The sequence below is a fragment of the Platichthys flesus genome, chromosome 3 (genome assembly GCF_949316205.1).
Source record: "Platichthys flesus chromosome 3, fPlaFle2.1, whole genome shotgun sequence".
Taxonomy (NCBI): domain Eukaryota; kingdom Metazoa; phylum Chordata; class Actinopteri; order Pleuronectiformes; family Pleuronectidae; genus Platichthys; species Platichthys flesus.
Window position 1 is genome coordinate 6,852,190 of NC_084947.1, and position 27,814 is coordinate 6,880,003.

Here is a 27,814-nt window from a genome sequence, read left to right on the forward strand (position 1 = left end):
CACCAGTGTGTTTGATTGAATAAAATCTGAATTAAAAAAAACGAAAGTGAGACAGATAAATGTAGTGGAGCATAAACTCCTGTATAATAATATGTAATCAAGGACAACATTCAAACCAGTTCCACAGGTTAGGTTTACATGACTAAACGAAGCTAAATAGAACAACAAACGTCTATCATTATGACTTCCATGATTCCCTCTTTCTGTTGTACCGAAGCCTCACTGGAAAAGATTAGGAAGCAGGACCATCTGCTAGAATAAACAGGAATGGGTTTTTTTCTTCTTAGAAACCCTTCAGATACGATAGAGTAGGTTATTACGCAGTGAAACTTCACGTCAGCATCATCAGATGTGCATCAGCAAATAGATCAAGGTTCTGGTTGTATAAACAATGAGTTCTGTTTATACCTGATTCAAGAAAAGCAGATGAAATGAAAAAACAACATTGGTTCACTCTGGTATTTTGGGAGGAGTCCTCTCCAAACATTACATCCACTGGATCTACGATTACAGAAAAGTGTTAGCAAACATCTGAGGTACACTATCTGAATAACACAGAAAAACGTTAATATGGTAATGATTAAGCAAGAATTACAAGAATGCTTTCTCAAGTCAATTGATGCAATTTCAAAACGTTACGTGAGGAAATAATGAAGATGAGGTCATGAAAGCAGAAATCAAGTTGTAAAACTGAACTTCCTGTATTAATGTTGTACATTCTTTCCCAAGATAGTGGCACCTGCAGGTCTCCTTAATAATAGCATGAGATACTAATTCATCTAATCCATTACAGCACTTTAGTTACTGACTTGAAATGTATTTTTAAGAATTACAATAAACTCATGTTTCCACTTTCAAATCAAGAGATTAAAATTGATAATTACTTTGCTACAGGACCTGCTGAAGTACACTGAAGGACTATGGGGGGGTGTAAATTCAAAAGTGTTCTGTGGACTCAAACACTTAAAGTAAAGATTAGTTTAGTTAAGTTAGTTAAGCTAAGCTAAGTTAAGTTAGGTTAGGTTAGGTTAGGTTAGGTTAGGTTAGGTTAGGTTAGGTTAGGTTAGGTTAGGTTAGGCTCTCTTCTAACAATACTCCAGTAATTACAACCTTTACAATAAAATAAGATAGAAACAGTATAAAATAGATTAATAGGAAATATATTTCAAAATAGGAAATAATGTATATTTATATTTATAAATATATATAAACAGCAGAGGAGAAAATAAAACAACAAAAGTGCAAATATGCAGATATATCACGGAGCTGGATGTATCTGCTAAGACTTCAATTGCACAATATGTATGTGCGTACTTTTATGTGGTGGCTCATAAATCAACAATGAAAACAACATGATTCATGTTTTATAAATAAATCTGAATCGGTCACACGCTCATCTTTCGGACTCTGTATTAATCCGCTGCACAAAGTAGTCCCCTCCTGGACGTGACGCGGAGGACTCTGCCTCCTGTGGGCGGTTCGCTGCAGGTTTACAGGAAACACGAGAACCAGGAAGTGGAAAGTTTGTGAAGGGTCTGTTTGTGTCGCCAAACTTTCAAATGTTCAAAGTGTAACTTTCGGTTTAGAGGCCGGATAAACACCGTGTTAAAGAAACTCAGGTGTACACGTCACCTTCGGGGTCTAAGGTAGGATTTAGTTTGTGGTGTTTACCTTGTTGACGCGTTTATCTGCTTTCAAACACAAACGGGGGGAAACAAGAAGTTAAACCTCAGGAAACAACAACAGAAAGAAAAGCGACTGTTCTAGTGATTGACTGGAGGTTTGTGTTCACAGCGGCGAGATCAATATGTAACGGAGGTGAAGAGGAAGCGGTGTGATTGATGCTCGTTCTTTACATCGTGTGAACTGTATTTAGTTCAGAGGCGATTGATGCAACACACAACATTTAGCTTAGCTTCACTTTATAAACAACCACTATCCTGTTTGTAAACTTTTAAATAGAAGATGAGGTGTTAAATCAGCTCTATACAAACTATTTGTAATAAATCAGCTATTATTAATATTCATTAAGTCATTACATCCTATTGTTACCATTGCTACTAATATTGTTAGCAATATTAGAATTCCTATTAAACACACATGGTAAACAGTTTTTAATAAGTTGCTTTAATCCTTTTCAGCCCATTTAACTCAGACAGCAGCAACAGAGAACTGATTTAAGTGATTGTTTATTAAGTCTATAGCATCTTGTTTACGTTAGAGATCATTTCACACTCACACAAACATCTTGTAGAAGTAGAATTGAGGAAATATATCCATGTATGCATGTGTCTATAAGACTTTAAAACAAAACCACCATGTCCGTGATGATGAACACATAATGTTATAGCAACACTTTTGTGGCATTTTCTGCACTTTAATAATAATAACAATAACACTTATAACTGTATTTGTATGGCACACACGGTTACTACGTACTTCACAGAAATCCATAGCAAAAATGGTATTCAATTAAATTCTAAGAGCCAATCATAACATAGAATATCAAGACCTTAAAATGTATAGAGGAACCCAACAGTCCCCACATGAGAAGCACGTTGGTGACTGTGGAGATAAAAAAACTCCACTGTAACAGTTTATTTTAATACAGCAGAAACTTAGAGAAAAACACAAGTATTAAAAACAACATTAAAGCTGACTCCATTATTTTAAGTGTCAAAGTCGTGTCAGGATGCGAAGACCAAGACCCTGAAAATGAGGCACAAAGGTGGATCAAATATAAATTTAGTTCCTAATGATTTATTTATTCCTGTGATCTTCCAACTGTGAAGAGCCTAAATGACATATATAGCGACATCCTGCAGTCCTATAGTCTATTCTCTGATTGGCTAATATCAGCAGATTTCACAGAATAAATCCTCAGGACTGTGGCAAAGTTGCATCCCCATTTTTTCATGTATCCACTGTATTTGAATTTATTTATTGCTGGTGCGAGCCTCACAGAGCCACTAGTATGATTGTGTACTGAGTTGTATTATTTTTATCTGCTGTGCTGGAGTAGGACCAGCTGAGGAGGCCATGAATCGAGTTCCCCTGCAGCAGCAGAGCTGTGGGTCCTGGGAGCTGAAGGGGCGGCTGGGAACTGGAGGCTTTGGGAATGTCACAAGATGGCAGAATAAGGTACTCAATCTGCACGCTGTACAGGGATAGTGGACCGATGACTGGAAAATCCTCTGAGAAGCCGATGTTTAATGAACATAGATTGACTGTGCTCAGATAAATGATAAATTAAGTCGCCTTAGCATTCCCCAGCAGACGCCAACAACATCTTTGCCATGTTGAAATAGACATTTTGTCAGGTAAACCTATTTATATAAAACTAGTACAAGCAATAAAAAGCACGTTACAAGTGAAAGTCTTTATTGTCTTCCATATAGTTCTTGTAACTTTAAAATGGCATCTTGAAAATCCTCGCTCAGATGTTCCCTACATTGAGTTCAGATTGCTAAACCTTGAGAACAGTTTCCACTGTGTAAACTCTGGTGAGAACTCAAATCACTTGTTTGTGTTGTATGGGTTCGATAGAAATTTCTAAATGACAAACTGTCATAAACATACACATACCACAATGACATAATATTCAATTGAAATCTCTGTTCTCGAGAATTTGCTTCAATTCAAGAATGGGTTTTCACCTGCATATTTTTTTTAAGCAGTTTGTCATCAGTCCAGGAAGTTCTGTTATTACTACAGTAGAAGTAGTTTCTATTGTTAGGATTTGACTGTAACTCACAGGATGAGAGTCAGGGGGAACCATGGGAACATGAACACGCCCGCTTAGTGGAGCTTCCTCTTCCTCTCTCTAAGAATCATCATTGATGGCGTTACTCACACTCACAGCCAACTTAGAACTTTCATTGATCCAGGCAGCTAGAAAATATGCAAAAATAAAAACAGAATTTCTCATCCCCAGTTTGGTTTTTATAAAAACTATCTCTGGTGACGATCGCTCTTTTTTTGCAACATTATAACTTTTAGCTGAATCAGCCTGTCCTTCTGAAATGTGTGTTTGAGCTCATAAACTGATATTGAGTCACTCAATTAGTAAATCACTTAGTTTACATTGTCATATAATTTTGTTCTACTGCTATTAACAGTATTTCAAAAGTTATCACTGTGCTAATCATCGGGGCCACTCCAGACTGGGTAGTGGAGGAAATGGGAAAACACAGGAAGAAAATCCGGGAAATGAAGAGGGCACTGCTGTGATGACTAAACTTCCTGTATAGGACATTTCAAACAATATCGTGGGTTATTATTAGTTTATAGGTCACATTATAGGAAGTGGGTTTTTTATGCCTTTTCCTTAATGATGTCATGAGAACCAGGTAATGAGATGTACCTGTGTTACTCATCTTTTTCGGGAATACATGCCTTCAAATGCCCAAAGTGTGTTTGGTGCTCTGTGAACTACGGTGTCAAGATGCATGTGTACTCCCTTCTTACCCTTTTATCGATTATCTGTTTATAATCAAAAAGAAAACAAGGGTTTTCAGCCAAATTGGACATGCAAAATGATATAATTTATTTTGTATTTACGTTGCGTACATGTGTAATTTCAGGACACGGAGGAGCAAATCGCTTTAAAGCAATGCCGCCAGGAGCTGAGCGAGAGAAACAAAGAGAGATGGTGTCTGGAGATCCAGATCATGAAGAGGTGAGTTGCACTTTAAGTTGCATCAATCCAGAATCCACCACATTAGAAACATGACATGAACCAATATTCCTTTGCTGTGAACAGACATGAACCATATAATTAGAGCAACACTGTAGTTCTTATAGAGTCAGACTGATATCATGTGGAACAGGTCAGACCCAAATCTCAGAACAGATCACAAAGACGAGGCGGTTTAAATGATGAATTGATCTAAAACAAAAATGTGCATGTGCTTCACAAGAGGTGTGTAATGAGCCGAGCTGATCAGAAGCCAGGCTGAGGGAAGAGTGAATCTGGGGAGGGTTCAGGTGGAGTCTAGGGGATTAGTGTGGACCTGCTTGAAGGTGGAGTAGACAGGTTGACAAGCTGGTTAGCCGCAAAAAGTTAAAGCGTACAAAGTTGTCAGACTGGTAACCTTTTGGACAAAGAGTGACTAAGAGACTATTTTAGCAAAGAGGTAGGACAGCCGGTCCTACGCAGCCTTCAGGAGCGGAGTTAAATGTCCTGATGAGCAGCTGCTATGAAGGCAGATTGGTGGGAGGAAACAGGAAGTGGGGGTCAAACCCAGCCAGCAGTGGGGGTCAAACCCAGCCAGCAGCACACACGACCAGGAGGAGAAAACCAAGCAGGGTCCTAAAACAAAAATGTCATTATCAATAACACACTTGAATGTTATGTTTTATACTGAATATGTTGGCCTAATTCTGTCAGTCACAGTTTTAAGCTTACAGAGACTTATAGGCAGTGGCCGTATGTGTTGACATCTTTCACATCAATCTTCAGATATTTGTTCTGTGACCTGCAGAGAGTAAAAAATACCAGATTTACCAATTGTTTGATTTGATGACGGCGTTTCACTCAAGCAGGTCTCTGTTTACGGAAGGTTCCGGTCTCTCTTTCCGTAGTGATGCACCTTAATGTGTGACACATTTGTTTCTTCAGCTTGCCTGAAGAAATTGGTGATTTCCCCGTTACCATTTACCGTCTGAACTTCTTCATACTTTGCCTTAAAGCTTGTTTTGGCATGTGAGACGAAGAGGAGTTTTGGTTTGACTTGTTGTGACTCACTTTTGTGTATTCCATGACAAGCTGGGTGCTTTTGAGTTTGACATTTGTCGTTTTTGTACCCGTCTGTGACACCGCTTTAGTAGAAACCACTATTTTTTTTCTATTCACCAAAATAGAAAAGAAAAATCACACAAGACATAAAATAGTTAGAACAGCGTGGAGTCTGGGTTATTCTGGTCATTTGGTGGTTATTTCTAACCGGCTAATGAGCCGCCTCCTCATTTTGTTCTGGTTTGGTGTATGTTTTATTTCCACACACGTCTGTGACGTCCATTAGCACTTTCATTTTTGTTGTTGGGTCACTGGAGTTGAATTGTTGCTCATGCTGGGTTTTTTATTGTCTGTGAAATGTAATATTTGTTTTTGTATAATTTGTTGGTGCAACAATGAGGTTAAACCCACTTCTTTTCTAATCCCAATTTAACAAGTGTGTTGTTTTCAGACTGACACAACCGCAACTTTCACGTGCACCCACGCTCGACTCGTGGAGGAACCACAGGGCAGGGGACACATACATGACAACCCACCATTATATTATTACAGCTACTTAAGAAAAGATGGTAACATGCACATACACTTAAAAACACATCCCTCTCGCAGTGTTTTGGAGTTGTGACGTGTTTATAGAGAGTGAATTGCGTCTGCTAAATGTTTAAGCCTAAAACCAAGAAAGAAAAACAATTTATTTATCCCACGACCTCAAGCAGGTTCACAGTTAATCCCACTCTCCTGAACTGTGACTCTATCCACTCTCCAAAATGTTTTTATGAATCTTCAGAGAAACAGAACTAAGATAAGAGGAATATTTTTCTCATGAGATCAAATGTACAGCACTCAGAAAGGATCCTATCACAAACTGACTGTTCCACTTCTAATCTTATGTGGACTTGGTGGATGGCCATATAGCTAAATGTTTTAATGACTGATGACTCATTATTCTAGTGAAGGTTGAAGTTGTTGCAATGCACTGAAAACAGTTTTCCCCGTTGGATCTGGAATCAGTTTGACTGTCTCTGTTTTGCTTAAACATGGGTGTTGCTGAGAGATGATCAGAAAAACATTGTCTCAATCAGTTATATAAAAGCACGAAATTGGAAACACACAAAGTAATACAGCAGGTCAGATGGGGGGGGGGGGGTCTGAGGTGTGCATCTGGGAGTTATTCACCATGAAATTTGATGGATTTTGTTGATTTATAGAAGTCGATTCCAAAACTGTCAAATGAAGAGCAACATACTGTCTACGTCTTCTTTCATGTCTTCTCTTTTCATGTGACTAACAAGATGAGACATTGTTCAGCCTGGTTGACGGAGGTCCGCTCGTCTCGTCTCTCTCAGGTTGGATAATGTTAACGTTGTTGCAGCCAGAGAGGTTCCTGAGGGAATGCAGGAGCTGGTGTCCGGCAATGACCTGCCCCTGCTGGCCATGGAGTACTGCCAGGGAGGAGATCTGAGAAAGGTAAAAATCTGGAACAAACCACATCACCAAACGCATCACTACAATCTTCAATTGGAAAAGTTAAAATGTAATTAAAAAAAACTTGTTTTTTCTGAGAAGAAATAAATTCAGCCACATCACAACTAAAAAACATAAATGTCACTACTGCTTATAATGTTTTGTATTTTACTGAATTTAAGATACTCGGGCGATTGCTTGATGTTCATTCTGGTGAAAGAAATCTAGAGCAGGTTTAAACAAACTGTGTGAGTGTGCAGCCTGAGGCGTTGTTGGGGACAAGCTGCCAGCAGAAGAGGAAAAAGCCAACCATTACAAACCACAGTGTCATAAAAATTTCAAAGCATCCCGGATGGTCAAAACGTAAGCGGACAATTTGGGGGCAGATTGGAAAACAGCACCATCCGTTTTTGTCAGGACTGTCACAAGTTTCCAGCAGCGGAAATATGTTTTTAAATATAGAATATCGTAAGAAAATGATTGTATGGAGGAAAAAAAGCTGTTTTCCTGACAACTCTTATAAATCAAGAAAATAGTTTGTTTTATCGCCAAATAAAAGGTCAAACATTTTTCAAACACTCTTAAAAAAAAAAGACAGATCAATGCAACCTTTGCTAAGCCATCGTCTGCTTTTATCGTTTTCCTCCCGGGATTTATATTATACAAGAATCAAGTGTCTGTGTTGTGTTCCCTGCAGTATCTGAACCTCCCGGAGAACTGCTGTGGAATGAGGGAGGGCTCTGTTCTGATTCTGTTACGCGACATCTGTGAGTATCAGCTTATTAGATCTTTAACGTTGTGCATGTGTTAGAGTGAGAGATTGATTTAATAAGCTGGCAGTGTGATTTAGTTTCCTGTAGTATGGTCATCATGGTCGTCACACTACTATGATGTCACCAATGAACATTAACCACCAGCCGCTTAGTCACGCCGCCGCATCTGCTCAGGCGCTCTCAGGTTTGCGTCAACGATCGGACACTCAAGTACAAGCGCTCGCATCAACAACACATTGTATATTACATGCTGTATAAACAGGTTGCAGAGAGGACACATGTGGTAGGGTTCACACATGTTTATAGTGGAGAGTACAGTGAGATGTGCACAGACACACACACACAAACACACACACAGAACCACCTTTTCCTGTTACCCACTAGTGGACGTTTCCTGATAATGAGTGATCCCCATTAACTGCCCGTCCACACCCACAAGCTCACACACTCATACACACAGTTACACGCCCATACATTTAGCTGCCCTAAGGTGACGAGTTCCGCTTCATTGATCTGTCATTGCCAGCACACACACGAGTCACTCTTTGACGCAAGTGAGGTGGCACTACTGCATGAATTCAGACAAAACCCATTAGCCCTTAACTTAGGTTTCACTGGAGTAAAGACTTAGGTATGTGTATACACACAAGTCGTATCCTCTCATGAGTGGAATACCTATTTACATCACCGCAGTACAGTGAGAAGTTAGACCATAGACGTTATATAAAGATGGGCAAAATTCCAAGAAGAGATAACATCTGGATCGCCCTCTGGTGGCTAGCTGCAGTATAGGTTATAAACCTAGCCTCCTCCGTGTTAGTAGATGGGACAAGAACAAAGTAAATGTCAAGGTACATGTTAAAAAGCATTTTCTCAAAGACAGTTCCTGTCAGTTTAGGTGGTTCTTATCACAACCATGTTTGTTCAAGTATTAATATTTCAATGCTAGAAAAATGGGGTGAAACATTGTGACTGACAGCCGAGACGAGCTGAGACTTCTTGTGATCATTTTTGCATATGTTTAGGCAGGACCATGATATGGCAGCTCCACACCATGCACAATCACTACTGCACAGACTTATGCATCCACATAACTATTACCTATTTCCTACTAAATTAGGTAACTATGTATTTGCGATGCTGTTTATAAATAACCTCAAACATATCTTTGGCATTGCTGTACTACAATTTATGTCCTTTATATATATTTTGCTTAATGTTATATTTCTGCCAGTTTTTCAGTCCATATTTCAGTTAACTTCTTCTATTAATTGAAGTGAATGTAAGTGGAATGCAGGTAACACTAACTCTGCCTTCGTCTTTTCCTTTCCACTCTCGTCTCTTCCCCCTGCTCTCCCGCAGCTTCGGCTCTGACCTACCTCCACAATAAACGGATCATCCACAGAGATCTGAAGCCAGAAAACATTGTGCTGCAGCAGGGAGAGAAGAGAGTGAGTTAAAGACCCTGTGAACCATCTTCTTATGACAACTACACCCAAACCACAACAAAGAGGTCATATAAAGGCTTTGCTTCTATGTGGCTTATGTGGAATAAGTGCAGGGGATTTGGCTCTCTCACTTCCACATGTTAACACTCACCAGTTGAGCAGATTGTTGCCTCGCTGAATATTTACTGTGGAAAACTGAATCTCTTAACTTATGCTTGCAGTTACGAGGCTGCATTGTCCCTACCTTCCTCCTTGGGGCCCCCTTCTATTTTGTTATGTAATAAATCATGTCAGCCTCCAGCCTGTAACAGGACACAGGAAAATTAAAAATGTTCTAGAACTGAGGCTAGACGTATTAAAAAGGTCATATATCCATGTTTATGCACGGTGCTGTGTTTATTGTTTATAGAAATGTAACCAATCAAACTTTATCTGCACTAAGTTTATTGTTTTGCCTGAAGACTTCTTTTTGTCTGGCATACAAGAGCAACAGCAAATCCAACACACAGACGTTGATTCTGTTTTGTCTTTACACTTTCCCCCTAATTTCAGTTGATCCACAAGATTATAGATCTTGGCTATGCCAAAGAGCTGGACCAGAGCAGCCTGTGCACATCATTTGTGGGAACTCTGCAGTACTTGGTAAGTGTCGGACATGTTTTACACTTAATTCTCCGACTGTGTTCTCCACAGAAATACCTTTTACCTGGAGCTTTTCTTTCCCATGTCTCAGGCTCCAGAGCTCATTGATAGGCAGCAGTACACAGTCACTGTGGACTACTGGAGCTTTGGGACCTTGGTGTTTGAGTGCATTACTGGATATCGTCCTTTCTTACCGACCTGGCAGCCCTTCCCCTGGTAGTACCACCTTTTTCAAAAAATCAGAAAGGAAATTAAGTAATGTTTTCCAAAACTAGTTTCAAAGAGACTCATTTCAAAAGTTCCACCATTTGACACATCTCAAATTTCGTATTCCCTTTTTTGCTTTTGCACCGCTGTCATTATAGTCTATGTTTTGTAAGAAGAAGCAGAACAATGACATTTTTCAATGTCAAGTAATGATAAGCTTAATTCCAAAGGAGTGTTATTGTTATGTGAAGGAATTTTGACACACAATGACTAACATTGAATACAAAACTAAGCAAGAGTTGCCAAAGCAAAGAATTGCAGGATATGTGGGTTGTGCCAACTGCAATGGCCTTGGTGCCTCTATTATATGATAGAAGAAAAATATACAACTCCATAGGGGTCTGGGTTGCATAGAGAAAAATACTCTGGGTTACATAAGCAACTCCAGGCCTCATTTTTTTAGCTTTTCTCTCATATAACCCATCTGTGTCGTTTCAGGTACAACAAACTGACGCAAAAGCAGGATAATGATATTGCTGTCTATGAGGCCCTCACAGGGGAGGTCCGCTTCTCCCAAACTCTGCCCCAGCCCAACAACCTCAACAGGTGGCTACATCTGTGACACACCAACACATGCACACAATCATTAATTGAATTACCTCAGTCTAATGTGATAACTGTTGTTTGACAGTCTGTTGCTAAAGAAGATGGAGAAGTGGCTGAAGCTGATGTTTAAGATGTCGCCTCAGGAGAGAGGAAAAGACCCCGACGCTACGCCCAGCGACTGCTTCTCCCAGCTGGAGATCATCCTGCAACTCAAGGTTGATTAAGTAATTCATTCGTTTCATCTTTCACTTTCCTCTGTGTGTTTATTCAATGTAAAGAGTTTAGATCTGATGGTGCAGCTATAGTTAAATGTAAAGTTTAAAAGAGTTGCCTTTTAAGGGATTGTTCACCAGTTTTTCTATTGGTTTATACTGTAAAATGATGATGGACAACACAACTTAATTTCCTTACACTATCCAGAAATATCCTGGAAATGAAAGCCACCATCTTGCACATTTGATTCTTTGCAGAAGCAATAAAGGAATGGGATCTAAAATGACAGAAAACATCTTTGATTTGATGCATAATTTTACTTTTTAGCTTGATCCACTTTGAGGAGGCTCATGACCTATACTGCTGCCAGCCACCTGATGGCTATCAAGGTTGCTTGACTGTTGGAGAGCTTTCACGTTGTCCATCTTTATGCAGTCAACAGCTAAGAACAGCACATGTACTTGTACTGTCTTCATGTGCGTTGTCCTTCTCGTTTCCCTCAGCTGGTTCACGTCCTGAACATGATGTCCGCTAAGATCCTCGTTTACTCGGTCTCGGATGATGAGACTGTGGCCGACCTGCAGCTGAGAATAAAAGAAGACACTGGCATCCCTGCAGCCAATCAGGAGCTGCTGCTGGAGGCGGGACTAGTCTTGGAGCCTAATGGACTGGCCACGCAGTGTGCCGTGGACTACAAAGTAATATTTAACATTCACAGTACACACAGAATATTTAAAAAACACATTGTGATAATAGAGTCATAGTATTATTATGTGTGTGCATATATGTATCTGTAGGAAATAGATGGGCGCCGGACAGACTTGCCCCTGGTCTTCCTGTTTGATCGCTCTTCTTGCAGTTACGAGCCTCAGTTTGCTCCCCGCACCCTCCCAGAAAACATCCGCTTCTGCCGTGAGTTTGATTTTTGTTGGATATTAAAAAAGTACAATGTCTTGTTTTGTTTTTTGTTTTTTTTAGATCTTTGTGTCATTTAGTTCAATTGAATGCTCTTTAATGGTATACACACAATTGGCATTTTAGGTGTTGTTTTTTTTTCAGTAGAAGTTTTGCATTTGGGTGTGTGATAAACTAGGTAAATAAAAATAACAAAGTATGGCTATGGATAAATTATGTTCAAAATCAGCACAGGTTTGACTGTAATTGCTACATATTCACTACTGATATAAATATATCATATAATATGTCTCATCTGCCAGAACTGACCTTTCTCTGAGGCAAAATTCACACTACAAACTTTGGATTGAAATAAGATAACAGTAAACATCTGTTGCCTCTTTCTAAATTTTGTGTGTTTCTTTGTCTCTGTCTTTCTCATAGAAACTAATCCCATGCACCCTCTGGCTTACAGCCCTCTGAGGAGGACTTGTGGCCAGGCGTGGCAGACCATCTCCTCCCTGAAGGAAGACTGGCAAAGACTGCAGCAGGGGCAGAAAGCTGCCATGTAGGACATACACACAACTCTCACACACAGCAGAAAAGTGTATGAACTGTTTGCTAACACATTTCTTCTTCTCATTCTTTCAGCATGAGCCTGCTGAGGCACAACTCTTTTCTGTCCAAACAGAAGAATGAGATGGTGTCCCTACACCAGCGGCTCATGGCCAAGCTTGACTTCTTCTCCACCAGCCTTCACATAGACATGGACAAATACCAGGAGCAGACAGCCACTGGGATCGGTATTATAGCCCATTATATACCAAATCATCTTAATAGATAGAAGGGAGTTCCATTACAGCTGCCTTTAAAATAATATCGGTAGCTTGAGAGCCAGGAAGAAAGTGCACGTGAATGTGTCGAACATTTCAGTCTACCACCGACTAATGATGGTCTTTTTACATCTGCAGCCTCAGAGAAGCTCCTCTGTGTGTGGAGGGAGATGGAGCAAACTGCTGCGGGCTGTGGTCAGGTAGAGTGTGTGTGTGTGTGTGTACTTGTGCTTACATCTTTGTGAGGACCATTTTAAGCATAGACCTTATGGCGTGAAGACATTATGAGAAAGTGAGGACATTTTGGGAAGCCCTTACTTTTTCAATGGGCTGATCGAGGGTTAAGATTTGCTTTGTGAGTAAGGATTAGGTTTGGTTAGGTTTAGGCTTTTAGTTGAGATGGTTTAGGTTAGGGTAATGGGCTAGGGAATGCATTTTGTCAATGAAGGTCCTCACCAAGATAGAAGTACAAGGTTGTGTGGGTGCTTTATTCACTTGTGCTGTAAAAAGACTAAAACCTTTGTGTGTGTATCCAGGCCAATGTGAGTGAATTGGAGGAAGAGATGATGCAGCTGCAGCAGGACATAGTGGATGTGCAGAGGCAGCCGTGGAGGAGTGGGGAGGCCCTGGACACATTGTAAGTCTGAACCAAATTTAACTGTAAAAGCAAAGAAAACAACTGCTTTGTGATCTTCCATCGTGCTCACGTCCCTGCTGTGATCCTCAGAGAGGGAAAGGCGATGGATATGTTCCGCAAACTCAGAGAGAAGCCCAGAGGTTTGGACTTTTCATGCCTCCGCTCACTTTTTACCTAACACTCGTTATGGTGTTTCCATTTGAAAATAAACCTCCTTTTATTTTTTTTATTCTTCTGTCTTTCCTTTTCCTGTCCTTCCTTCAGACCAGCGGTGTCCAGGCGACAGTCATGACGTAGTGCGCCTGGTGGATCAGGCTGTGCAGTTCTACCAGAAGAAGCTCAGGGACTTCTACACACACCTTAGGTACTCGCACACAAAATCCCCAGATCAAACAAAACAGGTCTCAGTACCATAACTACAAAAATCTAGCACGCCTTCTCCAGAATAACCAATGAATTCTGTTATTGTGTTGGGGAAAGCACATACTTCAAAATGTCATAGTAGCAAAAGCAGAGATGTGACTAATAACATATTCACAAACAGGAGAGTGAAGTCTTTATAAATATGTGTGGTGTAGACACAGCCCTGAGACGAGGTCTGCTCCGGCTGAATAATGGAACACACTGATTAATATTTATAAGTGTATTGTGATGGCCAAGTGCAAAAGGTGACAGATTTGTAAGATTTAATTAAAAGCATACTGACGTTTACAACTTGAGATTTGATTGTTCGTGTAAAGAATCGCAACCCTTTATTAATGAAAGATTCCATTCAACATTACACCATCACATCTGCGGTTTTAAATGAGTGTTTTAAAACAGCTTTCACGTTATCCACAATAACTCGTGATGAGCAGGTACATTTCTTCCATATTGAGCCGCTGTTCACCGTGGCCACACCCCTGTGCGTGTGTTTGGCAGTAAGACCGCCGTGTGTCGTCAGCGGGTGATGGAGCTGCTGCCGAAGGTGGAGGGCGTGGTCCAGCAGATGGCCGAGAGCGAACAGGTCCTGATGAGTCTGCAGGAGAAGCGACAGAGGGAGCTGTGGAACCTGCTCAAAGTCGCCTGTGTGAGGACAAATGAACTACACACACACACACACACACACAGATATGCTGCTTTCTTGATTGCATATAAACATATATAACACCAGTACATCCATAAAACTATAGTGTGACTCAGTAGAGCTGCGTCAAATTCCATATACTCAAATACCAGTCCCCTTAATATGCCTTATACATGAATTATTCCCTTGGAAACTGGGGAAAACTTCAAAATGCCATTTCTTGCCATGTTAAAGAAAGTGATGGGAAATAATCTTGGATCCGCCCCTTTGTCCAGATCGAAGCCTAAATGTGATGCGTCCTTTCTTGGCCCTTGTCACATCTTTCAACCAACTTCTTTGGAAATCTGTGTAGTTTTTGTGTAATCCTGCTCTATGATTCTTTTGTGGAAGTTATAATAACCATAGGGTTGCAGGAAGTATACCGATACTGACAAGTTATATAAACTCAAATTAGATTGAATTTACCCATTTCCATTGAACACCCTTGTTTATTTCGGCTCCGTGACTCATCAATGTGAAATAGTCCAGATGTCAAACATTCAAATGACAAAAGCTGAGCCAATTCTATGCAGTTACCGCAAGAATGTATTTATCTTTGTCTTCCACATTAAGCAGGTGCTGTGCTAATTAAGAAAGTGCATCATGTTTTCTTTTGTAGAGTAAAGTTCGCAGCCCGGTGAGTGGGAGTCCAGATGGATTACGAACCCCCTCGTCGGTGCCTCCTCAGCTGACACCCAAACAAAGTTTACAGCAGTTGTGAGTGCATTCACACTCACACTCACACACACACACACACACACACACACACACACACACACACACACACACACACACACACACACACACACACACACACACACAAACACACACACACACACACACACTCACACTCACACACCGGGGTTTAAAAGATATTACTTATTCAGGGTATAAGAATTGTTTTACTGAAATATAATTATGAGCTACAGAAAATAAACTTTACTTGACATTTCACTGACTCAAATATTGGCACAGCCTTGAGAATTCTTTACCTATTTCTGAGCTTTTAATCACAACTTGAGTCAAAGTTGGGGGAGTCTTCTTTGTGTACTGATGATCACCAGAGACTTTACAGCATAAACACTTGATGAACTGTTGGGTTATCGTGAGTAGCATCTTCATGAGTCAAACCCTGGTTGTGTCTTCAGGGATGAGTCTCTGGTGGAGCAGAGCAGAACGTTCGAGAGTCGACTGCAGAGTTTGCTGCACGACACCATGCAGGAATCAGAAAACAGTATGGAGGTTTGTCCATGCTCTCTCACACACACATACACGCACACACAAAAACACACACACACACACACAACTCCCACAGCTCCCGCAGCTCTTATTCTCATCTTGTTTCGATGTCAAACAGCTTTCATTGGTTTTCCCTTTGTTTGTGCCCCAGATGTTGAGTGAGTGGACGTGGCTGAGCGGAGGCCAGGGTTTCTCCAGTGATCTCGCCTGAGTTCAGGTTCAGTCATGGATTACATGTGGTGCTGTGCTGCCTCTGTGTGGATGGGACGTCGCACTGCACAGAGACGTGCTACCAGCTGTTCTTTCAATGTGAGTTGAGCAACAATGCAATAGATGCTGGCACATATTTGCTGAAGATTAGATGAGATTAGAGAGTGGGTACATCTGTTCACTGCCGATCATCAGAGCACTGAAGCCAATCATTACTGCAATCATGATTCACATCAGAGAAACTTCTTATATAAGTATTTATTGACCTTATCTGTACGTTTAAAAGAACGATCCAATGAGTTGGGGTAGAAGTTAACCTCATCATGCACAGTTAAACCATTCCACTGATTTCATCAGATGATCCTACCAAAGTGTGGTTAAACTTAAAAAATGTTTATAAAATCCCAGTCAGAACAATCCCAGTATGAGGAGAGATTTGCTCGAACTCTCTTGAAATATCCCAGAAATTTATTTGAACCACAAATTTACGTTAGAGAATACATGAATGTAAATAATGTGTTGCAGTGATTTGAAATATTTCCATCCCCTTTATTTAAAAAGACTTTTGCACATTAATCACAAGTTAAAAAAACATATTTCAATAGTATTTTAAAGAAGATGTGTGTCAGGTATCAACATTTTATCCGATTTTACATGTTTCTTAATGCAGCATTGTTTTTTATATCAAAATGTATTTTCGCTGAATATCATGTAATTTTATGAGTAAATATATTTTTTTCTACATCTCCTGATAATGACATGGGGGTTTTACACAAAAACAGGAACACCAGCACAGTGTGGTGCAGTCCGGTATCCTTGCAATGATTTCAAGAGATTCAAAAGTTTTTAATGTGACTCAATGTTTGTAGAGACGACACGTGCATATCCCGTTATACTCTCTGGGCCTGGTTCAGGGTGGTGTTAAGTACAGATGATTTACGGTCTAAAGCATAACTTTTGATTTTGAAAAGGTTCTTTGTTGATTTCAAAAATTGTCAAATTTATTGTAAAACTGTGAAAGCAGTTTGTCAGTTAAATAGATTTATGCAGTAACGGCCTTTATTTGTATTGCATTTGAATCTGTGAATTTTAGATAAGACTGCTACAGCACAATGTTGTACGGTTGCATCATGAGATTTTTCACACTTACACATCCAATCTGTATCCTGAGTCGACTCTACATAGATAATTCACAGTGATGAGAGATGTTACATTATCCTGATGGTTGTTTGTGTTTTACAATTGTACTGATAACAGAATGTTAGACGAAACCCCTCATTTTCTATCTTGAACAGTGTTTTTATTTTTCTGTAAATGACGTCTTCTTCTATTCATTCCAAGTTCTCTGAGGATAAGACACAAGTTCTTCTTCCTTCGCTGTTTCATGTCAACCAAAATAAAAATAAACACCCATCGATAAAGTTTTACATTCTTTATTCCATCAATTCAATAAAATTAGGTTGCGGTCCTAACTGTTGACTAAGTCTCCTATACAAAGCACAGCACAGATGAAGTGAAATGTAGTGGTAAAGGTTGAACAGGTACAGGAGACCAAACAAGACGACGAGGCTCCGAGCCCTTTTCACCAAAGAGGACCTGAAAATCGATGTTTTGGCAACTGAAGCATCACAGTTTCTAACTGCGTCACTGAGGTCAAAGGTCGGAATCAGTCAGTCCACTCAGTCTGAGAGTGACCGGCCGCTCGCTGTGTTTCCTGCTCATCGCTCTACAGCCTTTATTGCATCTGTTTACAGTCACTGTGCTTGTCAAAGTGACACTGAAGTCAGTAGCTTCCCTTAAGCCTTGAAAGCATGCAACAAAACCACAACATACCAAAACAAGCTTCTTCTAATCATCTGATTCACGTCTGAGACTCAGAATATATCTAAAATTACCTGAACACAGTCAAAATAAGAAAGGGGCCTCATGTCGTGTTCCAGAAATACAGATGTGTGTGAGACAAAGTGCACTTTGTCGAGTCAAACCGGTCACAAGGAGCACATTATTCAGAGAATGATTATTTTCATGATACATATAACATATGGGACCTGTAAGTAATGCAACATTTAAAATATAATGCTTGCTTCTTTAAAAATTACAGTACTGGAGGTCTTGGAGGCTGCTCAGGGATCAGGGTTAAGGCCAAAGAATGTGTGTGTTTGTGTACATATGTGTGTAGCACTCAGTGTGCAGGGAAGATGTGTTTATGTGTGGACCATTGTGGTGTTGTCTCATTTGGGCTGTGTCTTCTTCTCCTGCGTTTGCTTCCCTCTCTCTCTCCTCTTGTCCGTCCTCCCACTGAATCTTTTTAGGCCTCCAGCTCGAAACCCATGCCCACTTTGTGTCCGCCGCCGTTCACGTTCTTCCCGTCGATCAGACCTGAGAGAGTGAGCTTCACTCCTGCAGGGAAGAGTGGTCAGATCATGTGAAGTTATCGTGCTGATGCGTTACAGGAAACGGGAAACGAAACAAAAAAGAAAGCAGTTAACCAACCTGGCCTGAGGGTTTGTGTGTATCCAACTCCAACGAGGCAGGCGTTGTTCACTTTGGCCTGTGAAGAGAAACCAAACATGGACGATGAGGTGACCATAGGGAGCAGAAATCTACTTTAGTTACATCATTTGTTTCATGCATTTGAGATCCTCAGATCAACGACTGCAGAGGAGTTAGGCTTTGAAAGTCAAGTGGTTCTGCAGAGGGAGTAGGATTAGAGTGATTTGGCTCTATAGTAGCTACGTTGACCTTTCTGTGTATACTTAAATAAGTGTTAAACTGGTTGGTGGAGGCATAAAACAGCAGGGTGGTATTTCCAGGTTTAAATCTAATTCTAGGGCTTTTTACCTGACATCTCCCAAATTTGAATTCATAACTCCTCACTGCAGAAATGCTCACTGTTGACAATACTATAGAGAACTGTATAATTTCAGAGGTTTTATAGTCAGTTCTTACAGATAGGGTCGCATCATTGTCCAGCTGGTATTTAGCCCCGATTCCAAAGCGGGTGTTGTTGCTGCCGGCGGTCCAGGACAGGTGCACCGCTGTCTCCAAGTTGCTGTTCACCTTCTGGAAAATGGAGCCACCGAACTCTGTGCCATCATTGCTTGAATACAAAAGAAAACACAAACAGAAAAGGTAGAGGTGAGCAGCAGTGGTTGTTAGTCTGAACGTTAGGTTTCATCCTGGGGAAATGCTTCCTCTCTCAGTGGCTGCATCACTTCCATTTCCCGCCTCTTGACACTGTAATTTGGTGACTCACACGTTGGTATGAAGCTGAAAGTCTCCGGCCTTGTATCCCAGGGCAAAGTTGTTCTGAGTCAGTTTGGACTTGGCGGTGTCAAAAGCCAACTGGTAGCCAGCGAGCCAGCCCTCGTAGCCCAGCACAGCAGCTCCGTGGACGGTGGGGCCGGCCATGTCGAAGTCCAGGTCGCAGCCCACATTGACAAACTCCCGCTTGTAGCCGGTCTTCAGTTTGGCACTCTTCTTCCTGCAGATGGAATAACAAGGAAGAGAAGGAGGGAAAAATCATTTAGAAAGCTCTGCATAATTTATGTATTTATTACATGCATTGATGTGTACTTTGTTTGTAAACTTATTGAAGACATTAAAAAACTACTCAGCATGAGGAAGATGCTCTTACCCGGTGTTTGGCACAAATGAGGTGTCCAGAGCGAGCTTCAGGCCCTTCGCCAGCTGCAGAGACAAAGAAGAGACGCAGGCGGTGAGATAATGATTTGAAAATGTTTAATAATCTAGATAAAGTAAATTCCTGTCCTATTTATTTAATACCTGGTCCTCAATGGTGACTTCTGTGGTCAGAGTGTTGTCTGTGTTCCATTTCTGGTTGAAGCTGAGGCCCAGCTCACTCATCTTATACTTGGTCTCCAGGTGACCGCCGGACTTCCCCGTGTCGGTGTTGTTGGAGCCGGACGTGGCGAACTCCTGCGGGTCGGAGAGGGGTGGAGTAATGAGATGGAGGGGTTGGCGGGGGGGGTTGGATATGGAAAATGATGCGTGAAGGGAAGCAGAGAGGCAGGTTGCTACATTACAGCCCAGCTCTTCAAATAAAGGAGAAAGAGAGAGAGAGGGTGAAGAAGCATTCAGGGACAGAGAGGAAGGAAGGAAAACTAAGGTAAGCGGAAGGGATCATTGTTTCTCTCCTCTTCCTCTGCCACACAATCCCCTCTCCGGTTTGTATGACTGGTTATTTATTTAAGATGGAGACGTGAGTGGAGGAGGAAAACTGGAAATAGAGTCTGGACTGCGAGTTGGAGAGGCAGCTTGTGGTAGCATTTCAGGATCGGTGCTGTTACGGCTGCAGAGGTCGGGGGGGGGGGGGTGTAACTTTGTCACTTGGACAAAATTACTGCCGCAAAGAAACACATATGGCAGAAAGCCTGCACACACTGTCTACACACAAACATCCAAATGTGTTACCCGGCACTGCCAGTGTGTTTAGTCATTACAAATATGCACACACACACACTATCTTACCATCTGACAGGAGCATCCAGAGAGGAAGCAGAGAAAAGAGAAAATAGAGAGAGTTAGGTGGAACCACACCGAGCTCACATGCAGTGATTTCACCGGGGAGAATGCAGAGCGATTTAAAGTGGAAACCCGAGTGAGAAACATTCACAGTGTTTATTTCAGTGAGGTTTGAGTTTTGTGGCGTGTGGGAAACTAAACACCAGCATTCATTATGGTTTCACCAAGGCAACCGGTTTATGGGAAAACACACACACACACACACAGAGAAAACTAAATCCTTTTATCCCCATCAGGATACAACATGATGCTTGAGAAACAACAGTTAGGAGGAAGCTCGTTGGGCAGGCGATGTTACTGAGTCTGTAAGTTGGACTGATCTCGGGCTGTAAACACTATGAGTCATCCATTTATACCACAGAACGCTGAGAGAACGGCCTGCACGAGGAATCTGAACACTTCAGGCTCTCAGGGAATAAAATGGTACTTACAACACCGCTCTGGGACTTGGTCTTAACGTCCAGCTTCAGAACTCCGTAGCCTGGGAAGAAGGAAACATCCGGACATTTTTCAGAAAAGAAAAAGGATGGAAACTAACAGCAGGGCTTTGAAACAGCTGCAGTGAAAATACACAGCTGGACTTCAAAGTGACACCGAGCAGTGTCACTAACCCTAACCCGAACAGAGATTTCTCTAACATCAGTGCAGCTTCATCCAAAAACATTTTATAAATCTGGGGAAGTTACCATAGCCCTTGTTGAAGATGTCTTTGGCAGATTTGCCCAGGTCGGCGTATGCAGGAGGGACAGCCATTGTTCCTGAGAAAACACACAAGTACATACTGTTTAGTTCACAACGACAGAGAGAAAACACAAATACAAAAAACTGCAGTTGGCTGATGCACAGTCAGAGGGATACTCCAGCAATTTAGTAAAGCACTTCCATGAAGCTGCAGGGCTTGCATGAAAGATGCAGGATGTGCAGCAGACGCTCAAATATCCGGATTTTAGTGCCAAGCTCCAAATATGCTGGAGCATCTCCCACAATGCATCGTGATAGCATCTTAATCACTCACAAACCTTTGCCAGATTCTTTGTGACAGACATAAAGTCTGAAGACAACTCTGCTTTAGAGGACATGATTGTAGATCAGTGTTATCAAAGAGAGAGTAGTGCTGCCCATTAGAACTAGATGATCGATGGAGTGCCCCTTCAAAATAAAATGCTGCAGACGTTCACACAGAATAAACAGTTTTGCACCTTTGTGGAAGCTAAGCAACGCAACTCAGGCAGCAGCTCAGAGGGCAGAAACCAGCATGAAGAGCAGTTTTCCCCTCACACTAAAAGCACTGCAGGTAGCAATCAGTATATAAGAGAATTCAAATCTCTGCCTCAGTTGGGAAAATATATTCTAACTGGTATATCCATGTGTGTTGGCACCATTTAAAATGAGGGATCTACCTCAATGTGTCTCCCGAGGTTATAAATAAATAAATACTGATGATGAAACCCAGGCTCTCTGGAGAGGATCTGTTAGGGTGCTGGTGATATCCTGCTTCTCTCCTCCAGCCCCCATCGTCCATGTGAAACCTATTGATCGCCTGGCAGCGCTCCATTAGCAGGCAGCTGAGCTTCTTAAGCTAATGGGACTCCCTCTCTTGCAGAAAATGTTAATAAGCTAAAATAAAAACACTGAGACACCAAGCAGAGAAATTATGTGTGTCACTACTGTATTTTAATATTAATATGGTGGGAGAGAGGGATATGTTACTGTATGTACAATGTATAATGACAAAGTGTGCAAGCCAATGCAGTAGAGATAACGTGAGCAGTAGCAGGTTTGGTTTAGTCAGCAAGTACGAGTCCTGCAAACCACTGCACTGCACCGTAATTCTTCAGTCAGTCATCAGGGTCCCCTGGGTCGGTGTGTGCGTGGAGGGAGGGGGGGGGGGTAGTTTTGACAAGGTGACTTTGCAGGAGCATGTAGAATATCCTGCATTCACTAACAACCTAAACCTGGATTAATGGTTTACTACAAGCTTCCCTTCCTTCTCGTGCGTCTCTGTCCCTCCCGCTGTTAATCTCATCCGTCACATCTTCTCTGCAGAGGTTGGAGCGAGGAGGGAGAAGCGGCTTCTATCAGCAGAGGCATCGCACATTGACCCAGTGCAGATGATCAGGGTGTAAAAATATATATAGAATTCATTCAGACCCCCAAGACGTCATCAGCTTTAGGACGGTGCAGCCAAAATGGAGTCCAGGGACCCTAATGATACGTAATCGCTTTCTATGAACACACACACACACACCCCCCCCCACTCACCAGGCCCTTTGGGTGCGTGGTGCTGACATGACCCACAGTGGCCTTTGTTCTCTGCCTGCTTGCCTTGTCCTGCCTTGTCCTGCTTCACCACACCCCCCATCTCTGCCATGTCTCTTCAGAGGTGGGGAAGCACAAGGAGGGACAAATGATCAACTTCGGCCGACAGTCCTGTTCTCTTCTCTGCAGATCATCTTTGTGCTTCCCTTGCATGCATCAGACCCCGACTATTGCGTCACTCTGTACTGTACATGTCAGCAGTAGGAGCACTTGTACTTTGTGCACTGGATCTGAACAGGATAAGACCCGTGTGCAGCCCTCGTTTGACACGGAGAGATTTGTGCCTTTATCAGACAAAAGACACTGATTAGCTGCATGAAGGCTACAAAACGATGAGCAGGTGAAATACTGAAGTCCCCGTGTCCCTGATACAAGAGCCCAGTAAGCACAACACGTCATAAACCTGTCGTCTGTCATCAGCATCTGTCCGCGAGTGTTACATCAACGGCTCCTTAAGGTACAGTGTCATTGACCTCTGGCTTGTCATGTACGTGGACCACGTGAGCAGAGTCCAGGGTGCAGCAGTCTCTCTCTCTCTCCAGATTTACACTTTCAGAGGTGGTGTAGTGTTTCAATCCCTGGAAAATATGGTTTCAAATCCTAAAGATTTATTTCACTCAATAAATAAATATGTTTAGAAACATCCTTAGCTCTAATTTATTAATTAATCCTAAAATAAATTATTTTTGGCCGGTTTGTGCAGCAGAAACAAACACAACACTGATGAATCATCACCGATAAAGTTAATACGGTGAAGTTGCAAGATTATCATTTATTTGGAGTTATTTTTTTGGCCACCTGCTGAGTTTGATTTAATTTGAGCTCAGTTTTGATCTCAAACCATGATGATGGTTTAAATGTTAATATAAATGATGTAAATATCTGACTCTCTGACGGTCAGGGGGCAGTGCAGCACGGCTTTAGAGCTTTTCCACACCAAATAAGTGCCTGTGAAATGTGAGATTCATTATTATTCCTTATTCATTATTAAAAAAAATATCAATCACACCAGTTGTAAGTTTAACATTAACAAAAAACACAAGACACCACACCCCCACAATAAAACACTATTGCACAATAAAACAGAAACCACCTTTTACCAAATGGGACCTGCTGAGTTCAAATCCCAGAGAAAGGATGAAATCTCTCAAATGAAATAACCCTGTTCTGACTGTGTTCTTGTGGGATCTCATTGGACCAATAAGTCCCTCAGACACGGACACCTGACATCCAGTCACAGTGCATGTCACAAAGCTTAGTGTCGCTCTTCATCTCTCAAACCCTGAGCTGATGTGTGGCCGCTGACCTGCTCTTCACTGACCACTGGACTGCCTCGGTTCTTTCACTACCTCTCAGCTCTGTGCCCCCTCACCTCCTTCAGCACAACGTCCCTTTTTGACTCCTTCCCTCCGAGCCTTCCTCCCTCAGTCTCTATATTTAGCGCAGGTGAACATGACACTACAACACATGTGACCAAGTTTCAAACCTGTGTCCTTATCCAAGTTCAACCTCTTAAAGCCCCTGCAAGCATCAGTGTATTTGTCTGATTTGTCCACTTGTATTCTTTAGTGGACTGACTCTAACCCTTGTTCACTAATCACAACACAAACGCACACTCCTGCAGCTCATCTGCCTGAGCTGCAGCCACATGGCAGCCATGACGCGCCTCAGAGGTCAAACTGACACAGAGGTAAGTGAAAGTAAAAGTACAAACAGCAGTGTTGGTCGTCAACAAGCAAACAGAGTATCTTTAAAAAACCCTGTGTGAAAATACAAAGTGTGTATTTTCTAATTAATTGTGTGTTTTCATCTTCAAACATTATCACAAAGAAGAAGTTCAACTTCTTGATGGATGAAGAACACAGAACATTTTGTGTCATAGTTTCACTTCATATAACAGAAACCTGCTCTTTCACCAAAACTAAGGAAGTGTTTGATTCTTTTACTTTCAAAATGTCATACAACTCTATATATAATATATGATTTCAGCAATTACTGTAACATATATTAAATAACTGACTAATAACAATAATTTAGCTACTTAATTTTAGGACTAGCTCTGGGCGAATGCATTCATTTTCTGTTTTTATATCTGTGAATCACTTTGTTTACTGGAATTTTTAAAAGCTCTAAATGAGAACGGTAATTTTTTAATACAATTTTCCCTAAAGATAAATGATCTAAATATAGATTGTTATATATATTTTAACAGACGGGGTCTTTACTAATCAAGTATGTACCCTTACACCTTCATATAAATCTGCAGCATTTATATGAAGGTACGACTCATTTTACCTTTATCCAAAACACTGCACCTCCTGTGATGTGTATAATATCTCAATGAATCATTCAGTTCTGTTGAAGACGCTGATAATCGAACCCTTGTTAATGGACAGATCCTAAACATTGAACTGGGTAAACAGGCAGTTGCCCAGCCCTGGCTGAACCCTCTGATAACATGAGACCAGGGCCAGTGTGTGAGGCGTAGAACTGGAGGAATGTGCGGCTGTGAGATAAGTTCAAGTGCAGTCAGGTGACACCTTAGACAATTTATAGCCTGGACGTAAAGCACATGATGAGGTGGAGTAACTGCTTCATGTATATGTCTGAATCAGAGACACTTCCAGTCCACCTCAGAGAGCAAAATAACAACAACTGCTGTTGTGTGTGTTTTTTAGGAGGCATGTGTCATTCTATACGTGTTGCATCATGTTGTGTTGTTATTATTGAGTTTTTCCAGCCAGGAGACAGTCTGGTGTTTGATCCACGGGCCTGACTTCTTAAGTAAGAAGATAAATGACCACAATAATAATAACCATGACATCCATTCTGGCAATTCCTCTCTATGTGCTCTATTTTCATTAAATGCTTGACTGATGTCGGCTGTATCGTTTGTAGTTTTCTCTGTCTAGTCTGGCGTTTCTGTGGTTGTTGTCTTTTTAAGCTTTTGTTTGGTTGCTCTGTACTCTAGATGTTTTGTTTTTGTCTCGGCGTTGAAATATAAACAAAATAATTATGAGAAGAATAATAAAAGAATAATTTAACTTGTCCACACAAGTTGACCTTGATGTTTGAGTCCCCTTGTTCAATCCTCTCTGTCTGATGGGACTGAGCAGATTGTGAAATAACCTGTGAAGTGACCTGGTGAAGAGCATGCGTACAGGTGACAGACAGATAAAGATCCCTGTAATGTGTCTGCTCGTAAACCAAAGGGTTTCAAACGAGATTTATGGCCTCAGATCGTCCAGTCAGTCAGTGGATGACGCCTTTGTTCTTCCATTCTGTGCATGACTACCAACACAACACCTTTCTCTTTGCGTTACACACTCTTGTAAACAAGCTATCAACACATTATCTCTATATATCTGAGTAAAATAAAGTATGTGTTGCAGCACAGTGTTAAAAAACAATATGCCACTTTACAGAAGATAGGTGTCCTAATTAAAAATAAACTTCCAGTCGACTTTCTGTATATTTATATTTAATATCAGGCTGTTGTACAGTTGTGACATTCAGTGAAGTGAAGGCACACAGGCCTGAACTGGCAGTGAAACCCTGCTGCTCCTGCTGCTCCTGCTGCACTCCCACCCCTTTTTGTGTGACTCACATATTCTAGCAGTTAAAAAACTGAAATGACAGCAGCTGAACTATCGAGCAGATCCGACCATGAGACTATAACTAGTTTAATATCACATTCAGTTGAAGTGAGTGGTTTCTTACCTGTGTCGGAGGTTCGGAGTGAGCGGACCTGGTGGAGGCTGTTCGGCTGCAGCGGGGAACTGAAGGAGAAAACAGACACACGCACACTGGGCAGGCGCGAGACCTCCGGATGAGGGCGGGGCCTTTGTGTAATCAAATAAAATACAGTCGAATAGTGTTGTGATCCAAACATATAGCGTGTTACTCCGATCTCTGCTCTACACGTTAGATCAACATATTGTTTATGGAATCCTTAAAATGTTTGTAGCCCTAAATAAAGAAACTAACAAATTAATATCAATCTACCTATTAAAGGTGTATCCATTTGAACAAAATTTATAAAAATTCAATCAACAGCAAGAAAAACGAACATAGCAGATTATACGTATATATATATATATACGATTATACGTATATATACATACGTATAATCTGCTATGTTAGTTTTATATATATATATATCCCTTCTTTAGAGAACTTCAATGACTGTCCCAGGTTAACCAAAGCATGCTTGATAAAGTGGGACATAAAACACAAACACAATTTGATAACAATAAGGAACATTGTCTTATTTATGACAGATTCATATTCTCCACATTAATCTTTATCTTATGTCATTGACCTTGTCCTCTAATTCCAGGGACTGGGGGTTGGGTTCTGATTGACAATTGCCGTGCCTCTTTCTGTGACATCATCACACGAAGTCATGTGATTTAACTGTGGTAAAATACATGTATGATTTTTTTCAATATAAAACGAGATATGGAACAACACAATATTGTGAGGAATGTCCCTACAAGAAAGTCACTGAGAACATTTTATTATAGGCCTACTGATCTACCTCACCTGTTTTGGTGTAATGAGAGTCTTCCACCGCATGGGGGCAGTGACCTCTCGCAAATATCGCTGATGGCATTATTGAGGAATTTTACGCCCTGAAGCGTTTGTCAGGCTGTGAGCAGTTTACCTTCCCTGCACGCTTCAGTGGCTGCACAAAGAAAATAGTATTACAATATTATGAATATTATTATATCTATGATAGTTACAAAACTAGGCTATAGATGGAGCTTTACAGTTGTGGTCGTAGTGAAGTAGGAGGGACTTTTCCTGACAGCCTGTAAGGCAACACTCAGGGACATAAACCTTTAATCACACAGAAATAAACCTGCTAGAAGTGAGCACGACACCTTCAGTTGTTATGTTATGCATACAATGTACATACCATTTTTTATTCTGCTACCTT

At 41.2% G+C, this 27,814-nt stretch overlaps 2 protein-coding genes across 3 annotated transcripts; one reads left to right on the forward strand and one right to left on the reverse strand.

Annotated features, from left to right (window-relative positions):
- The first annotated feature begins 1,508 nt into the window (after positions 1-1,508).
- On the forward strand, positions 1,509-17,432 carry ikbkb (inhibitor of nuclear factor kappa B kinase subunit beta). Its single transcript, XM_062381581.1, has 22 exons — positions 1,509-1,646; positions 3,023-3,141; positions 4,584-4,678; positions 7,084-7,204; positions 7,899-7,968; positions 9,337-9,425; positions 9,975-10,064; positions 10,156-10,280; positions 10,770-10,877; positions 10,963-11,092; positions 11,594-11,788; positions 11,888-12,002; positions 12,429-12,552; positions 12,636-12,787; positions 12,956-13,017; positions 13,354-13,454; positions 13,545-13,594; positions 13,719-13,818; positions 14,376-14,523; positions 15,179-15,276; positions 15,708-15,801; positions 15,950-17,432. Exons 2-22 carry the CDS (start codon positions 3,040-3,042, stop codon positions 16,007-16,009), a joined length of 2,229 nt encoding a protein of 742 aa, XP_062237565.1. The 5' UTR covers positions 1,509-1,646; positions 3,023-3,039; the 3' UTR covers positions 16,010-17,432.
- On the reverse strand, positions 17,426-26,685 carry vdac3 (voltage-dependent anion channel 3). 2 transcript variants are annotated; one of them, XM_062381582.1, is made up of 10 exons: positions 26,593-26,683; positions 22,816-22,928; positions 21,240-21,311; positions 20,985-21,034; positions 19,795-19,947; positions 19,646-19,698; positions 19,265-19,492; positions 18,958-19,108; positions 18,502-18,559; positions 17,426-18,408 (listed from the first exon to the last, which is right to left on the reverse strand). In XM_062381582.1, exons 2-10 carry the CDS (start codon positions 22,922-22,924, stop codon positions 18,317-18,319), a joined length of 966 nt encoding a protein of 321 aa, XP_062237566.1. In that variant the 5' UTR covers positions 22,925-22,928; positions 26,593-26,683; the 3' UTR covers positions 17,426-18,316. The 2 variants fall into 2 exon arrangements, with proteins under 2 accessions (XP_062237566.1, XP_062237567.1); XM_062381583.1 differs by lacking the exon at positions 22,816-22,928 and having other exon boundaries at positions 26,593-26,685.
- Between the last annotated feature and the right edge of the window lie 1,129 nt (positions 26,686-27,814).

Coding starts and splice junctions, on each gene's coding strand:
- ikbkb (XM_062381581.1), top strand. CDS start 3,040: ATGAATCGAGTTCCCCTGCAGCAGCAGAGCTGTGGGTCCTGGGAGCTG. Junction 11,789..11,887: donor AGTGTGCCGTGGACTACAAA/GTAATATTTAAC, acceptor ATGTATCTGTAG/GAAATAGATGGGCGCCGGAC. Junction 13,819..14,375: donor GACTTCTACACACACCTTAG/GTACTCGCACAC, acceptor TGTGTTTGGCAG/TAAGACCGCCGTGTGTCGTC.
- vdac3 (XM_062381582.1), bottom strand. CDS start 22,924: ATGGCAGAGATGGGGGGTGTGGTGAAGCAGGACAAGGCAGGACAAGGC. Junction 19,699..19,794: donor AAGTCACCATTGAGGACCAG/GTATTAAATAAA, acceptor TTGTCTCTGCAG/CTGGCGAAGGGCCTGAAGCT. Junction 19,493..19,645: donor TCATTTGTGCCAAACACCGG/GTAAGAGCATCT, acceptor TTCCATCTGCAG/GAAGAAGAGTGCCAAACTGA.